Source organism: Amblyomma mixtum, chromosome 2 (assembly GCF_055824585.1).
Source record: "Amblyomma mixtum isolate Tamu chromosome 2, ASM5582458v1, whole genome shotgun sequence".
Taxonomy (NCBI): Eukaryota; Metazoa; Arthropoda; class Arachnida; order Ixodida; family Ixodidae; genus Amblyomma; species Amblyomma mixtum.
Window position 1 is genome coordinate 242,707,191 of NC_143013.1, and position 17,992 is coordinate 242,725,182.

Below are 17,992 nucleotides of genomic sequence, written 5' to 3' on the forward strand. Positions count from 1 at the left end.
TTTCTGGCACAATTCAAAATTCCTGCTCACATGGTGAGCTTTCAGCGACATCCATCAAATCCAATGTCGTTTGTTGAGCCACAGCATCATCGGAAATCGCACTTTTGAAATTATAAAGACTGACATGGCTATTACTAACAGCCAGCAACAAATCTCTAATTGCAACCAGATGCTCAACTCTAGTAGTTAAATGGCAACTATTAGAATTCAGTTAAGCAGCTTGCTAATCAGAGCAATTCACGAGATTTTTGGTGTCTGCCAGCACAGGTCGCAAAAGCCATACTGTCACCTCAAAAAGTCTATTTTTGAGAATTAGTGGCAGGCTTCCCAAAATACCCGGTATAATTTGCAACGAGCAAGTGCCTCAATGCAAGGTAGGGATAGTTACGGAATGAGTTAGAAATGTCACAGCTCAACTTATTTATTGCACAGCATTCATTATTTCTTTGTGCCACCAATTCACACTTATTTATGACTGCTAACTAGTAGGGAAGTTCGCTTTGGCAACGGCAGAATAAGGCCCCCGATTCAGAAACTGCACTCGATTTTGCGATTTTGCCATCTTGTACTGGTTGCTGTCAGGAGCCAGTCAATCGCATGAGCTGGTGAATGGGTCCCGAAGCCAGCTGCTGACAACATAGGTCCTAAAGCTATAGTTCCAGTTCTCACTTATCAAGAGAAGATTGCGCCAAATAACAATTGCACAATGACAAAGCTAAAAAAGAAAGTACAAAGATGTTTGTTGGTGGAAAGAAATGACACAAACACGGAGAGGTGCGTGGACGTCGCCATTTTTTTTCTTCAATAAATTACTCCACATCACGATCAACAAAATATATACGTGTATGTTTGTATATATTATATAACATGGCATCGTGAAATGTGCGCCAATCTGTTTAGCTGCCGACAAAGAAGCTCCGGAGAAATTCCACACGCCACCGCCATCCTCACAGACACACATGCCGGTCGAATCGGTATTGTCGTTTGATTTTTCACCGCAAACAAGCGCACCACAATCGCACCCATTTACATCGAACTCTGGAAAAGAAAGCACCTGCTAGATAGACACAGCCAAGCAATGGTATTTAACTGAACATTGAAACAAGTCAACACACCACGCATGGCAAAGTTGTAAGACTCGTTTGATTCAAAAAATAATGCAAATCACTGGCGTTCGATATAAGTGGGCTTGACTTTGCAATGCACAGGTAGCATATATGCCCTCCGCCTCGTAAGTGATGCTAATGGAGGGTCTTGCCGCCATCTAAGTGAATTGTGGAAAACAGTGGCTGCGTTTTTTTGGTCCCACAGATGGAACGCTGCTGAGAAAGGCACAACCAAGGAGACAGGGTTGACAGAGCACTCCACGATGGTTCAAACTAAGATAGCAAAGTCTTTGGCCGATGCCCAATGTCTGATTGATGCATAATACAAGCCATGAACAGTCGGCACAAGTTACATTAAACTTTGTGCAACTTCTCTGAAAGCGAAAATCACAGAAAGAGCAAAAGTACAAAATGAATGAGCAGGTGAAGCATGTATGCAAGAAAAGGTTTTACCCTGCCATGAGAATCCGGGCATTTGGCAGCACTGAATATCGAATGCTAAAGAAAACATGTTTTCTTCTAATAGAGGCGAATAACCAAAAAAACATGGGATGGGACACCAGCACACCGAGCTTCACTCCACATGCAACATGCAAGTCATCCTTTGTGGTAAGCCAGGGCTTCAAGCAGCAGCAAAGTTGTCACAGTTTTGCGAACAATTCTGCCTAATTTTGCACGCACCACTCTACGGCATTTCCAATGCTACTACCAAGTCTCATCAACTATGTGGCTTGCAGAAAGCACAAATTAGTACTGGTCAAGATGCTGAACTTCACTGCTAAAAATTCGTGAATTTTCCATGGGAACTTATGAATGAAGCAGTTAAATACACCAGATCAGTGGAGCGGCTCTGTCATTTTACTCGATGGCGTGCCCTTTGTCAAAAACCATCCCCTGCACCACCTGAAGTCTGGCTAGCAAGAGCACATCTTGGCTAAAGCTCTGCACCGACAGACTCTGCACTGTGATGTGTCTCACACCACATACCATCCTTGCTGTGCCAATACAGACCACATGCCTTTAAAACACTTCTCTTGCTCCAGAAATAAAACCTGATAGCTGTTAAAACAGCCCAACGACCTAAACATCACAAATTACTGAACCCACGAAAGCTTCAGATTTCTGTAGACTAAATGTAAAAAAACAAAAGCGGAGTGCACCAGCGACTGTGTGGTCATCAGTCCTCTGGGCAGATAAAGTTTTCTGTCATATTGCGCCACTACATTGTGCTTAATACACTAGTGACACCAATGGTTAAATACAGCACCCTGGGTCCCAAGAACCAAGACCTACTGAACTACAGACCTGCACATTTGGCACTGCTCCAGCGCGCATGTTCTAGTTCATGCCTTTTGCCGCTAGGAAAAGGCACCTACGGGAAGCGTGGCGCTACATTATACCTGTTGAACAAGATGGCCTCCTCCATCATTTTAATTCAAACAAGGCAGTTTCGTCGTTTGTCCACGTAATCATTAACATCCATTTATCTATGCTAGGCACGGTGGTGCTGACGAAAAGAAAGCGGATGAAAAGAAAGACGTTTTTTGTACTCATCGAGAGCGAAAAAAGTCGTTATTGTGGATATTTTTATCGTTGATGTTAAGATAGCAGAAGAAGACGAAACAAATGTATTAAATATCTTGCTCAAATTGGCAAACGATGATGATGATGACAGCAGACGAACAGGTCAACCGAGCGCCCTCAACGGCCAATAAGCTAACGAAAGTTGGCGCACGCTGCTCCATAGGACCCCGCCATATGTGCAGGTCTGTAGTTCAGTAGGTCTTGCCAAGAATGTCCTTCTACAGTGCCTCTTCATTTTCACCACATGCATTTGTATTGTGCGTCTTGAGCCAGACTTGCAGCAGCACAGAGAACGGATGGCGGAATGCACCCATTCAATTGTGCAAGGAAACGAGCAAAGCACACGCAGCACTGTGGAGAATAGTTGGCACACACGATATGTGGATTGGCGGAACAAAGGCACTTGCTCACGTCGGCACCCGCACACAGATCACCCCCTGCCTTCACAGCGGATAGGACTGAGAGGTGAGGTTCAAAGTACATGGCATCCTTCAATTACATTGATTTACAAAGGATTTCGTTTCTAAGCTCCATGCTAAGTGACGTAACCTCCCAGCTAGCCCTTTTTGATACTACGACAAAGCTGTCCATCAAGCCAACTGCAAACAAGAAGCCCTTAAATTTTTGTCTAGTGCTCTCGTGGATACATTGAAACCAAGCTGAAGGCTGCAAAATAGGTTGGAATAGAAAATAAATTTTGGCCAGAGTTATAAGACACTCAATTGAATTTTCTCCGAAAAACAACCCCAGATCCGGCCTATATTAGCTGACTTTTAATTACTGGGCCACAGTGCACACTCTCAATTGCTACATGCCCGTAAAATGAACAGAATGTCTACAAAAGGTTCATAAGGAGAAAAATTTGTTATTAATCCCTGCACTTGCCAAGCATGCTGGCAAATATATCCACGAAAACACACATAAAAAAAAAGACTACCGTGTGTGCTATGCTGGTTAAAAATGATGTGTATACGCTAAGCAACTGCAAGTCGCAAGACTCTACACACAAGCTTTCAAATGAACATATCATGTAATTTTAGCTACAACACATGCTAGACCACCATCAGTAAGCTACTGGGAACTCTGTACTTTGAATGTACACTGCTTTCCAACGCAGCACTGGCATTACAGTATGACCTTTTTAGCTACTGTCCACTTAGGTACATGCACTTGGGTACCTATACCTTTAGCTTATATTTTTTCTAGATTGATTAATAGAGCTACATTACCTTCATTTCAGGCATAACTAAGAACACACTTGCACTTGTTTCTGCAACATCCACATACTTCTTCTACACATTCGATATTCGGTGGCATACTCAGTATGCATAAAACACATTCCGAGGAGTCCTCAGGCCATAGTACATCCACAAGTACAAAGCCAATGTTCTAAGCCTCAACAACATGGCTATGGACACTATGCTTCAACATGTTGTCTCCGCTACTTTTCTTTTCTCTGTTTAGCATTAATGAACGCGCTTTTTTTTTAAACAACACAAATCACACACCAAGTTTACACACTAAAGTTCACTTACCCATGAGCATTTTCTGCCCGAAAAAAAATTGTGTAAGAAGAAAGCTTTGTGCACTTCACCACACCAAACCATCCACACAGCTGCATGTACCACTGTACACACTACACATAAGGACCCATAGAGATTGGCCCACCACCATTTTTACGAAGTCAGCAGCTGTCTGAATGCAGCCGATTCTGGCCTCTCACTTCTCAAGGCCCACTCACGACCGTTATGCTGGAGAAAGAAACAAGGAAAAGAAAAAATATTTTCAGTGTCCACAAACACTGAGCACAAAAAGATGATGAACATCCACACTTCTGTACACATACACACAAACACCTATTTTTACAGAGTGTAGAAAAGACTGATGCGTATCACTTGTCATAGGTACCCCGTGATTTCAAACATCTTTGGAGTGTGGCATTAAGATGCAGCTGCTATAGACCAGAAAAAAATAATACAGACAAGTACCTCTTGCAGCCATAATAAACCATCATTAACTTTCCAAGCTCAAGAACAAGACTGCTCAACGAATAGAAGGTCACCAAGGTGCACGCAAAATCGCAGGTTTTGCAAATAAAATAAAATGCTGACTTTCATTTCAAACATGAGCCCTCTTCAGCAGTATAGATTTGTATGGAATGGAAGAATGCCACCCTAACGACAGCCAGTAGGGAAGTCTACAAAAGCCTCAGATACTATCGAGTGCGCCATGCCATTTTCAGATGATGTGAAAAAATAAAGAATTGTATCCTTTTGCCTCGCTAGGTCAGAAGAGGACATATGCCTCAAAGCTGCTGCCAGAAGTGATGGTGGTGATTGATTTGTGTATGCCCACAAAGAATGCCCTGTCCATAGTGCAACTACAGCAACAAAAGGCAAAGACTCCCAAGAAAAATATAGGAAGAAAGATCACAGGCCGAAAAGACACCAAGAATAGGAATGGCAACTCTAGACCCATTCACCGTCCGCACAGCAGCACCAAACGAACCAGATGGAAAAACTAACAAAACTGTAAGAGCTCGAAAGTACACATTAGAGTAGCTGTCTCACACTATGAACAGCTTACAATTTGTGCCGTTATTGGCTGTTCTACCACGCAATACACTGTTCGGAAATGTACTGGACCTCTTTACAAAACCCTAACTCAACCCTCCGCTGAAGCATGAATACTTTGAGAAATCACGTCAAATGACAAAATATCAAGCAAGTTCATAAATGCAGAACAACATATTGCAGTGAGAGCATGCCAGTATGCCCAAGTAAATGCACATGGAAATCGATAACATATGTCAAAACATGTATCCCTGTAAAAACTGTCATCCCATTGACCAATTATCAAAAGAAAAAAGTGCTTACACTTGGAACGTGCAAGCAAGAGCCAATATTTTCTAAGAAACCTGGAGCACATGTAGAGCTCGTGGAACAAGCAAAGCCTGCATCACTGAGATGAAATCCAGGCAGTCAGTGAGGGATGCAAGAGTAAACAAGAAGATGCACACTGCATGCACCTTTCATTAGACATTTGCTCATGAAGAATGGGGTACTTAATCACATTCATTGAGCTAAATTTTGGTAATTATGAAGATTTTGCAATTACATTAGTTGCCATTGTTAGAAGCAGGTTTCTAATCTGTCATAGCAATAAGGCAATGCATTTCAGCGTTGTCAGTTAGCTTTTATTTTCAGTTTGAACTATTGATTGAAATTTATTTCAGCAAAACTCTCTCTAATGAAAATTAGCATTGATAGCATCATATGTTTAACGTTAAACAAATTCATATCTGTAACTCACATTAAATAATATCAGCCAGCAGTTATTTAGCTTCACAGAATACTCAACAATGCAAAAGAATCAGGCACTATTAATGGTCAAAACATTCCTAGGCAGAAACATGCTACATAAAGTACAGAAAAATAAATGAGGTACAAATAAAATTCAATCTTTTTGAGCTTTACAAGTTCATCTGTAAGTGAGATAACCTCCTCCAAATCCTCATAATTGGCAGAAGCATTATAGTATTCAATAGGGACCTTACAGCCAAAAATGCAAACGGAAGTGAAGTGTTTACGTCTGTATATAAATAAATTTAGGCACTCCCTTGATCAGAAAAAAATCATTTTCAATGTGCAAATGTTCATGTACAGCTCTTCTGAAAATTTAAGTGTCCCGTTTTATTCAGATATCCTTCATCATTATCTGACATAGCTGAAAAATCTTTTATGATTTCATAATTTGTAGCAAATGTATGTAAAAAAAGATGCATGTATTTTCTGCGAAGTTAACAAATCACGAGGAATGTACTATTCTAGTATCTTGTAGGCAGACAGTCAGATGATGACAAAATCTTTGAAATGCCCCTTGAAAGTTACCAAATGACTAATGCCATCCAGTAAAATTTGCGCAAGTAATTTTTTTGCCACAACATATGCCTTCAAAATGTGTATCTGACTGTATCTGTCAATAGACTCCAAAATTGAAAACCCCGGTATAACCAGTGCCATTGTAAGCGAGACTTCCTTCTTCATGCATGAGATTCATAAAGGGGATTTCCTCAGCAAGTAAATATAAATTTCAACAAACAAGATATTGTAAGCTGCACTTTTCTGGACACATTTGCCATGACAAAAAAAGATCCATGACTAAACATCCAGGAGACAATGCTTGTGCAGTCTGTCACTAATCATTCCTTCACAAATGAGTGTCATGAACAAAAGAAAAAACGTTAGTGACAGCAGCTCCAAAGTCCTTGAAAAACTACAGAAAATCTCCATGAACTGCTAACACTCCTAACAAGCATGCCTGTGCAGAAAAGTCAAAACCTCTTATTACCTTAACCATAAAAACATCATCTTTCTCTTGAGGGCACCCACAACAAAAACAAACTGAAAAAGAAGAGAAAAACACCACATGGCAGCCACACACACACACACCACCATATGGCATATGCTGAAAATGCCAGCCACAATCGACTCCTGCCTAAGTGACTGCAGCAGGCTCTTGCCTCCTCAAGACTCTCTCTTTTTTTTGCACTGAAGTGACTGACTGCTATGGGCTGTCACAGTTCTGCACACTTTGAGTCACACAGTTCAACAACGCTTCCAAGTCCCGCAGTTTTCTTCCTACGGCGTTGGCGTCCTAGACCGGGCGTCCTCCTCGGCCTTGCGCCTGATGGCGCCTCGACGAATTGCGTCCCGGTGCTGTGCCAGCTCGAGCTCCCGAGCGCGCCACTCGGCCGTGTCGCGCTTGATCTGCAGCGTGTTGTTCAGCACGAACGAGTCAGGCCGGCCGTAGTTTGGCGGGTTGGCCTTGGGGTCGTAGCCCAGCTCGAGCAGCATGGGGGCCACCTTGTCCATGTCACGCACAACATCCTCCGGGATCTGACCGACCCACTTGCTCAGTGCCTCCAGGTTGATGGGCTTAATCACCTGGTCTGTGGAACGCTCCAGCCTGCACGAAGAAAACATGCGAGAGGATTAAGGAACCCCAAACAACAAACATTCAGGATACTGGTTAACAGCGCAAAAAGGCGGGACAACAACAAGACAAGCGCTGACTACCAACTGGGTTTATTGAAGGATGGAAGGGTATATATACGAAAACATAACACATAGAAGTAAGAAGATAGTGTGAAAAGGGCCGTGAAAATCAAAAACTGTGTCACATGGGAAGTGATGTATGCTAATTCCTTGTTGCTAAGTGTCACGGAAGGATAGCTGATGCAGTATATGTCACATGGGAAGTGATGTATGCTAATTCCTTATTGCTAAGTGTCACGGAAGGATAGCTGATGCATTCGTCACCTTGCCTGTGGATGTGATGCGCTTCCATTAGCAACAAGGAATTAGCATACATCACTTCCCATGTGACATAGTTTTTGATTTTCATGGCCCTTTTCACGCTATCTTCTTACTTCTTTGTGTTATGTTTTCGTATATGTACCCTTCCGTCCTTCAATAAACCCAGTTGATAGTCAGCGCTTGTCTTGTCGTTGTCCCGCCTTTTTGCGCTGTTCACCAGTATGAATGCATACCAACTCACCCAGATCTCAGCTTTACTAAACATTCAAGAGCCACCCAAAACTTTTGCTTTTTGAAACCCTCTCTTTGTTGTTTCTGCTCACTGCTGGTATTCTATTTTTCTGCTTGGGAGATAAAAAAAGGCATTCTCAATTAAATATAACTGAGGTATTAGAATGCAACCTCGTTAAAACGCCACTGGCTGAAACAATGAAGCTAATGTGAGCCCTGCTCGCACGCTGTAATTAGAAAAGAATGACTGTACGGCAGAGTTGCAGGCAATGTAATGGTGCAATGCAAAACTTTACTTCTATGATGAACCATAGCAAAATATTTCTTCTCTGGCTTCGCCTTTACAACAAGGTTGACCTTACTACGCCTTTCATCAAGTTTTTGCTGCTATTTACATGCCAACCTTTAAACTCTTCCCATGGCAGTAGATAAGTAGAAGCTCTACCACAGACAACACTGGAATCTTACAACCACAGTACATTAATATGACATCAGAACACTTACAGGCAACCACCATATAAGTTTTGTTTCAATAAAAGAAGCCACATTATACTGCATGAACAAAGTGCAAGTTTGGTCTATGCCTTGACATGTTCATAAAATACTAAGAAATATCCAGCACCACAAAACTGTGTAAAATCAGGTTGCATGGTCATAGTAAGAAAATTGCACTTCTACAAGATAGCCTGCTTCTGAGATGGCACAGTCATACAGTCATCAGTCAAATAACTGATGCATATATTTTTAAATATTGATGGCCCATAAAAGCCTCTATAAAAAGTTCCATTCCATGGAAACAGAAGTTCAATTTTGACACTGCTGATACTGTTGGACTGGCACAACATGATGCAGAGAGCACGCTGTTCGGTCGAATGTTCCCACAGGTGAGTGCAGGCGAAAGCTCAAATGAAGCAGCGGGTCCATAAAGTCAAACTCCAGAGAAAGAATGCGGGAATATGAAAAATGGAGACCAGTGTGCACGCTAAACAATAGCCATTAGGCAGCTGCATGATGGCTAATCTATGCATGGGCTTTTTAAATATTTCAAAACATTGACAGAAGTTGTGTCCCTGATGACAAGTTACAAGTCAAAGATTTCCCATTGTTTAGAAAATCATCTTTGTAACACATTAAAGTTGCTATTTGAGTTAAAGTTGCATTAAAGTTGCTGTGGTACTAACTGTACCACAGTTAAGTGTAGCTTTAATAATGAAGCTCTTTCACACTTCATATTGTCTACTATCAAAGTGCAAAATGGAGCCTTAAGATTCCTAGCATAAAAGTTAAGAAGCTACAATTCACAAAATTTTTTGGTTGTGCTGCAAAAGCTAAAACATCATAAACTGGACAACTTTCCAAAAACATTTTTTATAGTTTTCTGTACTAGCTTACATGAAATTCAGAGCGTGTAAAATTCTGCTTTCAACAAGCACTAGAACTAAGGTTTCTGTCCAATACTTCATAAATTTACTCAAGATTGGTTCAAGAAGATGAGGAAAGCACTTATGCTTTGATGTGCATTCGGGTTGGCAAGCCAGAGGATTGTTTGCTTTAGAGGCGGAATGGGCAAAAACTCCAGAGAAAACACACCGAGCACAGACAGAATGCACCCATCCTTCTCTCGTTACCGGGGGCAAAACCAGATGCCGAACACAGCGGCGATGTGAGTCCTGCACAGAGCCAGCAGGCTGGCTTCGCTACTAAAACATAAACGAGGCAAAGCATTTTCTGCATATGTGCGAGCCTTGTAAGGTTACAGAAACGGGACACCAGAACTAATACGAATAATTTGGCATTTACAGCAAGCAGTTGAATAGACGAGGAAAATCATAATTGGCCTTTTTTTGGAGATTCACGTCTGTGACATCTTTTTGTGAAAATTCATCTTTGCAAGTTTTTGTCCCCCCCCCCCCCCCCCCCCTTTGGTGTGAAAAATTAAGAATGATAATGTGCACCACATCCAACACCATTCCTCGCCCTGCACACAAAGGCGCCATTCCCAGGCCCATGAGCACCACATTTTCATTGTCCAGGCAGGGAACGTGTTGTCTGCGATCACACTACAACAACCTCCGATGTCCATAATGCCATAAACCCCAGAGAAAAGGTCTGTATGCAGCTATTCCTTCAATAAAAAAAAATAAAAAGTGCTGCAAAAGGCATGCAATGGGAAAAAGGCGGCTCACTTGGACAGGGATATGCCCGACTGGTTGATGACCTGCTCGTGGTGGAGCACCGAGTCGTTCCAGGGCACGTCGAGGAAGGCGAGGATGCGCTGCAGCCAGGGCTTGGGGTGTAGTACCAGCTGCTCGTAGTAGACTGGCATGCACACACTAGGCCCCAGCTGCTGGCACTGCATGTACATGGAGTACATGGCGGCGTTCCAGCGCTTCAGGCACTGCCGGTAGTCGGTGAGGTCGTAGCCCGTGATCGTAACCTGCGCACGGCGAGGCATAAGAGAAGAGAGTCCAGTGACAATGGCTTGTTCTTTGCCTTGGCCTCGATAAGCCGCAGAACACCGCACGAACCAACTGCTAACAGCTTCAAGACGGGTTCACTTCCTAAAAGCAGTTACCCGGGCACAAGGCATGGCTCTCAGCACTGAACTCTAACATCACAGAAATGCCAAGTCAAACTGTTTGGAAAGCAAAAGAACAGAAAATAAAACTTAAAAATAGAGCACACAACATGACAAGGCACATTTATACTTGTGCGTATAGCTCCTTCCTCATTTCAGGGGGCAAAATCAAACACCGAGCACAGTGGCTTACGACACAGCCGCATGCGTACACTTTTCACCGGCAAGCTGGCTTCACTGCTAACACACCCTCAATGCAACGAAGCATCCCCCACGTGTGAGGTGAAGGGCGCAGAAAAATGTCAGCATCTTGGCGATAAATTGTGTTCACAGCAAACGATTGCACGTTCTTCCTGGCACACATTGAAGCCGCGCGAAGCGCAGCCAATCAAAACATACCATATCACGACTCGGACTCTGTGCGTGTCAGCCAGAAATTAATCGCGCTCGCTCACAGTATTCCTTCAACCCATCGATCATGACCTCCTTAGCATTTCCGGAACTTTTCTAAGAGGTGCACTACATGGCGAAAGAACAAACAACAATTTCTCGAAAACTGTTTTATATGCACATATAGTCTCTAGTTCACATATTTACTCAGACATTTACCTAAAAATGCACCTGGAATACAAGTGCAATATATTTACGCCAGATATGTCATGGTCCAAGTACGTAGATCTGATTCCTAAATAAGCGCCCCCAACGTTGCACTAGCGTTGCACTTGGTATGTTGCCCCGCTAGAGAAAAAGTTACCTACATATAAACACCCTGATCCACCCAATCCTGCAACACAGCTTACTCCTTTGGAATCCTCATCACCTTGCGGACGTAAACAAATAGGGATAATTTCAAACACAGCCTGTCCGATATGACGGAGAGGTAAGAATTTCCTCTTTTCATCCTCATACTGACATCCTCAATACAGTTTTCGTCTGCGCAATGCAGAATTCCCCAGCCCACTTGCCGTGATTCGAAGAACGAAACGAGAAAAGAAAGGGTATTTGCAGAAACACAAATAATACCCGTGCCACACGGACAGATTTAATGCCATTAAGTGCTTACTGCCTTAAGTTTTAATGGCATTCGTGTGGTGCCACACGCGTAAATTTAATGGCATTAGCCTTACTGCCATTCGCGACCTACTGAGTTCGCCACAACTCATTCGCCCGCGCAATGCGTACTCTCGCTCCCATTCTACACGCAGAAAAGCATGCAGCTTTGTTAGTAACAACTTCCTAACCAGTAGGAAATGGTTAATTCTTAACTTTCAGTCAGATTAGGCATTAATACCGCATTTTCAATGCGAAGAGCGCCATTTTAACCAGCCTTATTGACAGGTACTCTCGACTTGTGTGCTGACCGTCGAGTTTATAGCTACTTTTTCGACTTGTAAAGCAGGAACAGCCGCATTTTCTGGAAAAGCGTTTTTACATTACATTTGAACAACATTCCCGATATATTGTGCTCATTAGGAATGTTTATATTCAGATGAAACTTTTGACTGCCTTGCAAGCGTTATCGTCATCGTCACTTTCGATAATGGCATTAAATGTGGACGTGTAGCACCAACTCCGAAAATAATGGCATTAACAAACTTAAGGCCTTAAGCATTTACTGCCATTTCTTGTGAGCGTGTGGCACGGGTATAAGATCAAAGCAGAAAGAAAGGTATAGGAACGAAAGTAGAGGGGAAAAAAATTCGCTGTGGCTTAGCTTGGTTAAAGGGCAACTGAAGCGGTTTTAGAATTCCATGAGTTTAAGGTTGCCGAATGTGCGAAATGTGCTGGTAAAGCCTGCGAAATAATTTTGCTCTAGCATTTGAAATGGTGGCGTAATCGCCGAATAAAGTCGTCGTCGGCGTTCAGGCTTCTCTGAAGTGCACAGCGACGGGCAGAGACACCGATAATGACGTCACGTATGACGGAACTACGTTTCCAGCGAAGAAACGGTTATTACATGGAAGGAAACCGACGCCATCGAAGGCGAAGCTCACAAAGCATTGTTTGGCGCCATCTGACGACGCACAGCAGCATGCAGGCGTAAGCAGCGGACATCTGAAGTTTCGGCGATAATGACGTCACTGCCGAGTTTCCTCGCACTCCTCCAACGTAGTGAGGAGAAGCCTGAACATCGTCGCGGTTTTAATCGACGATTATGTCACCAATTTAAAGGCTAGTGCAAAAATACTTTGCATGCTTTATCTAGAAGCTTGATAGATTCGAATTCTTGAATAACCTCGAATTTTCAAAAAACCGTTTCAGCTTCCCTTTAAGCCCGGTAATTGCGAAAGCAATATCCGTACCTACGCCATGGTACAGCTGGTAGTGTAGCTGGTGGTGGTGCTTGTGGTTAGACTTGTGGTGATGCATCGGTTATATAATCCAATCGAAACTAATCCAATCAATTGTAATCAAATCCAATCCAATTCAATCCACTCCTATCCAATGCAATCCAATGTAATGTAATCTAATGTAATCTAATCCAGTCCAATCTAATGCAATCAAGGTCAAATGAAGGTCAATGGTGGTCACCGCCGCGGCACGGCAAAGGCGTGAAAGTGCAAGTAGTATTGCTATCGCAATAAAGAAGGGGGGGAGGAGGGGGGACGCATACCTTTCGCGTTATGATGGAATGCACGACCGCGCGGCCGTCACGGATCATGAGGAGGAACTTTGCGTGCGGGAACAGGTTGTGCAGGTAGACGGCGGCGCGCAGCGTGAACGGGTCCTTGTTGCAGAGCCGCGGGGCGGGCTTGCCGTGGCGCACGATCACCTCGAGGATGAAGGCCGTCACGGCGGCGTCGAGCACCTCGTCCGTGATGCCGCCCTCGATTAGCCGCTGCACCTCGGTGGGGCTCTTGGACCACTGCTGCTTGAGCGACAGCAGCCGCGGGATGATGCGCGTCTCCTCGCCGCAGCGCACGTCCGGGTGCGCGTCCAGCAGCACGCGCACCAGCGTCGTGCCGCTGCGGGGCATGCCGCCGATGAAGATGAGCGGCATGTTGCGGTCGTAGGGCACCTTCTGCGCGTTGCGGCCCCACACGAACCGCTGCGCAGGAGAGGAGAAGCCGGTGTGCACAGACTTGCAAAGAGGCTCTCAACGCCCCCAAGTCATCGATACGGGTCCGTACACTTCACTCCTTTACCATGAATAATCACCGGTTATCGGCTCTCCGTATTAAATGTCCCGCTCAATTCGATTTGCTCCTGTTTGTATCACCTAGGGTATACTAATTCTTGTTTGTTCCATTAACCGACGCTGGCGTCTCTCTGTTTCTCACTGTTACCCCAATCAGTCTCCTGTCGTTAGGCTACCCTCAATTTAGTTTCAAGCCTTCTTGCTGGCCTCCAAGTTTCCGTCGTAAAGGCGACTACTGGCAAGGTGCGACCATTATACACTTTACTCGTGAGGGACGAAGCTAAACTACCGTTCCTAGCCTTACATTGCCCTGAAAAGTGCACTCAAACCCATTCTCATCATCCTAGCTATATTACTGCCCGGATACGAGGACACCGCTAGTCCCGGATAAGCGTGCACTCCATTTATAACCTCCAATGTCTCACTGTAGCTATCGTAAACAGCTTGCAGTGCTGTAGACACCGCTTCGCGTGCTTGCTGCAAGCGTGTGAAGAGGGGTAGGACTGACCTCGGGCGCCACGTAGGAGATGTTGAGGTTCCCGGAGCGGCACGATCCGAGGATGGAGTAGCAGAGGAAGCCCGCGAGGAGGCAGGCGGCGCACAGCACCACCCACCGCCGGGTGGGCCTGGGCAGCAGCGCGGCGCTGCGCATGTGTTTGGCCTGGAGGAGGAGGAGGAGGAAGAGGAGGAGAGAGGAGAGCTGGCTCCGACCGGGCCGCGCGCTGCTACCTCATGCTACCAAGCTCCAGCGGGCGCGGCACACGGGCTGCTTGCTGCGCAGCCGCTGCCTCGAAGTCCCGCTGCACAGAGAGATAGAGAGAAACATCATATGGTCAGCTCCAGCAATGACTCTCTTTGGTGGCCCACTTTCGAGCTAAACCAAGATCGCGAGAAAGCGTCACTTCCTATATCAAAGTGTCTTCTTATATTTCTCAGGAGGACACAGGGGCGCAATAAAAGACACGGACATGGAAGTAGACAGGGACGAGCGCTTACTATCAACAGGCTTTATTCCACGTAGACCGTTAATATACCTTCGCTTTACCCAAGCGCCACTGTGCGAATCACAAGCACGTGGGTACCAGAGAACACCAAAAGAAATTCAACTGGTGGAAGCCTATTACATTAGAAAAAAAAAGGAGATAACTGCATCAGTGATTCATCTGTGATACTTCGCCGATCTGAAATGGTTTTATTAGATAGATTTCTGTAATCGCCTGCCTTTGGATTTCTTTTGGTGTTCTCTGGTACCCACGTGCTTGTGATTCGCACAGCGGCGCTTGGGTAAAGCGGAAGTATATTAACGGTCTACGTCGAATAAAGCCTGTTGATAGTAAGCGCTCGTCCCTGTCTACTTCTATGTCCGTGTCTTTTATTGCGCCCCTGTGTCCTCCTGAAAAGTTATGAACCAACACGCCCAAATACAAGTACTTCTGTGTCTTCTTATACTCGGAACCAACATGCTCTGGCTACGCGGTGAACGCTACGAGCTGTACCACGGCTACGAGCTCGAAGCAAAGGCCTCGAGCGATGCGCTGCTCTAGTGCGCTGGCTAGTGCGCTGCTCTCACGCGCTCACGAGTCATGTGCAGACTAACGTGATTTAAAGGATGTCACTTCAGGCTTAACCTACTTGGACTAACCTGTTCTAACAAGGTTTATTTTCCAAGAACGATGCAACGAATACGGGAGCTTAGTTAGCCGAAGGATCCCTCTATTCTGCACCGTCATGTCAGATGCGAACTAAGTTATCGTCACGCCAGGCAAAATTTCTCGGCCCGGTTCAGCCGCAACGAATGTGATAACCTTCAAATCGCGCAAGACTGCACCACCTTTTGCAGAAGTTTACAGTCCACCGCACTGTAAACTTTTGCAACAGATGGTACATGGATCTAAAAGCCGTCGCCCAGAGCTCGTAGTTTTTACAGCCCAGCCGCATGAAATAGTTCCCGCGGGACTTTACAACGCGGTTTTCAGCAAAACTTTTCGAGAGCGGAAAGCTGCGCACGTTTGATTTAAGCGCAGACAAGGTTGTCAGTGTTCGAGTGCATGAAGCGAGAATTTATAACTGATGACAATGCTGAAACATTTTGATGCCTTTTACGTGGACAAAAAGGACACTGTGCGTTACGAGCACACCGTGGTTACGAGGCAGAATCGTAGCACGGAGGACTAGACAAGCAACAAATCTCAACAACCCAGTGCACAGAGACAGATGGTGGCGGTCCATAGGATCGGCCCTATGTGGTGCTACTCTCCGAAAGACGGGGAAAAGAAAGCAACCACGCAGACACGTGCTCTCTTCGCGCTTCTACCTGCGTCCAGAGAGCACGAATTAGCGCTAATGACTTAATGTACACGCCAATCGCGGTCACAAAAAGAAATAAGGTAATGACCACTCATAATCACGGTACAACTCTCTTTTCGACAGAGCACCAATCGTGCTTAGCGGCAGAACGCTGCTCGCTGCCGCATGCAGAAAAGCACTAAAGTTGCAAGGTTCTGCGCTCGCAGGTGAACGACGACCCGCAGCACGCCGTTACAAGATGCAGCACAGCGCGTCGAATCTGCCGCACTGACGTTGCAGATCGTGCCGACTGCGACGACATAAGCGACGTGTTTCGAGTAACGAGCCGCAAGCATCGGGGATATGAGGGATATTCTTTAAAACCAAGGAATGTATACGAAGAAAGTTTCAGTGATTGAGTTCATTTATCAGAGGGGGAAATAATGAGTGATCATACAATACAACATGGTATAACCCTTTAAAAAAAAAAACTTATTTCATTCCTTCTTTGGAAAACAAACAAAATAGATTAACAAACATTGTCCTACATTTTCCTTCGGTTGCAAAGACTCTTGCCTTCCTTCGTACGTTTCGATTACCTTTACGCCGCAAGCACGGCAACTAAAAACTCAAGTGCCCAGTTTTCAAATCCGCACTCAAAGAAAACTGGGAAGGGCCTATCAGACATCACTGCGGGAACCGGGAGAAATGGTGGTGGGGGGGGGGGGGGGGGGCATATAAAGAAACAACCACGGTATTGCTGCTGACACTGGTTCCATTCAACTCTTCCTCTCATAGTGAGTTCACTTCGCTGACGGTCCGAACAAAAGAATATTGAAAAACATTTGTCCTCCAGCTGTACGTTCGGCCGAGCGTTACAGCAGTAGACAGCCCGTGAAGGTATGCAGTGTGGTGAACGAAAATAGGATGAGGCATTGGTTGATTGAGAAAAATTAAACACAAGACAACTTCTTAAATAAAATAACCTTTTTCTTTTCTTCAAAAATGGAGTTGGAAACTCGGCTTATACAGTGCAATGACCCCGACATCATCAGCTGAGAACCAGAACGCCAGTAGACACGAAAAGCGATTGGAAGCGAGTTCGCTCCCGCAAACAAACAACTATTGGAAGTGTTCCGAGAGCGAAGAGTCGTGCATCTCAATGCAGCGGTAGTTTGTACGCACACTACCGCTGCATGCCTATAGGTGGAGACCAAACGAAAAAAAAAAGGAGATGAAATGAAATGGAACAAGCGAGAAGACGAACTGATCAAGACAAACAAGAACAGACGCGGTTAGAAATAGGCACTGCTTAACCAGCACCATTTAATTCCGGTCGCGCCGTCGTTAGGTCCGATCTAGGCCATCTCGTCCTGGCCTAGACGCTACACCGGCCCTAAGTCACTACAAACGTTTCCAGAAGGAAGACGCCGCATTGTTAACCGAACACTGCGGACAACTCAGTCCAGTTCTGCTTCTTAGTCAAAATCGATCGTCTGGCTCTTTGCAGCTACAGTGATGTACACTCCGGAGAAAAAGACGCATTTTAATCAGGCGAATCGTTGTCCGTCCGTCCGTATGTGAAAACTGTCACACTATAGCCGTCAATCATCTAGATGACGTCATCAGTGGTGTAAGACGCCGTAACCAAAATCACTGAATTCATCGTGGCATAGTATGTCGTAACAATTAATTAGTTACTGATCATTATCAGTAATTAGTCGTTAAATAGTAATTAGTTATTTACCGG

General features: G+C 44.8%; 1 protein-coding gene across 3 annotated transcripts in view; it reads right to left on the reverse strand.

Annotated features, from left to right (window-relative positions):
* Window positions 1-5,524: 5,524 nt before the first annotated feature.
* Window positions 5,525-17,992, reverse strand: part of LOC149363250 (protein-tyrosine sulfotransferase 1-like) — a 249,801-nt gene continuing 237,333 nt past the window's right edge. For all 3 annotated transcript variants that reach the window (XM_089573398.1, XM_089573397.1, XM_089573399.1), the window contains exons 3-6: window positions 14,465-14,756; window positions 13,432-13,866; window positions 10,426-10,676; window positions 5,525-7,658 (exon numbers count right to left, since the gene is read on the reverse strand). In XM_089573398.1, coding sequence (XP_089429524.1) covers window positions 7,331-7,658; window positions 10,426-10,676; window positions 13,432-13,866; window positions 14,465-14,608 — 1,158 coding nt within the window. In that variant the 5' untranslated portion in view covers window positions 14,609-14,756 and the 3' untranslated portion in view covers window positions 5,525-7,330. The remainder of the gene's footprint in view (window positions 7,659-10,425; window positions 10,677-13,431; window positions 13,867-14,464; window positions 14,757-17,992) is intronic.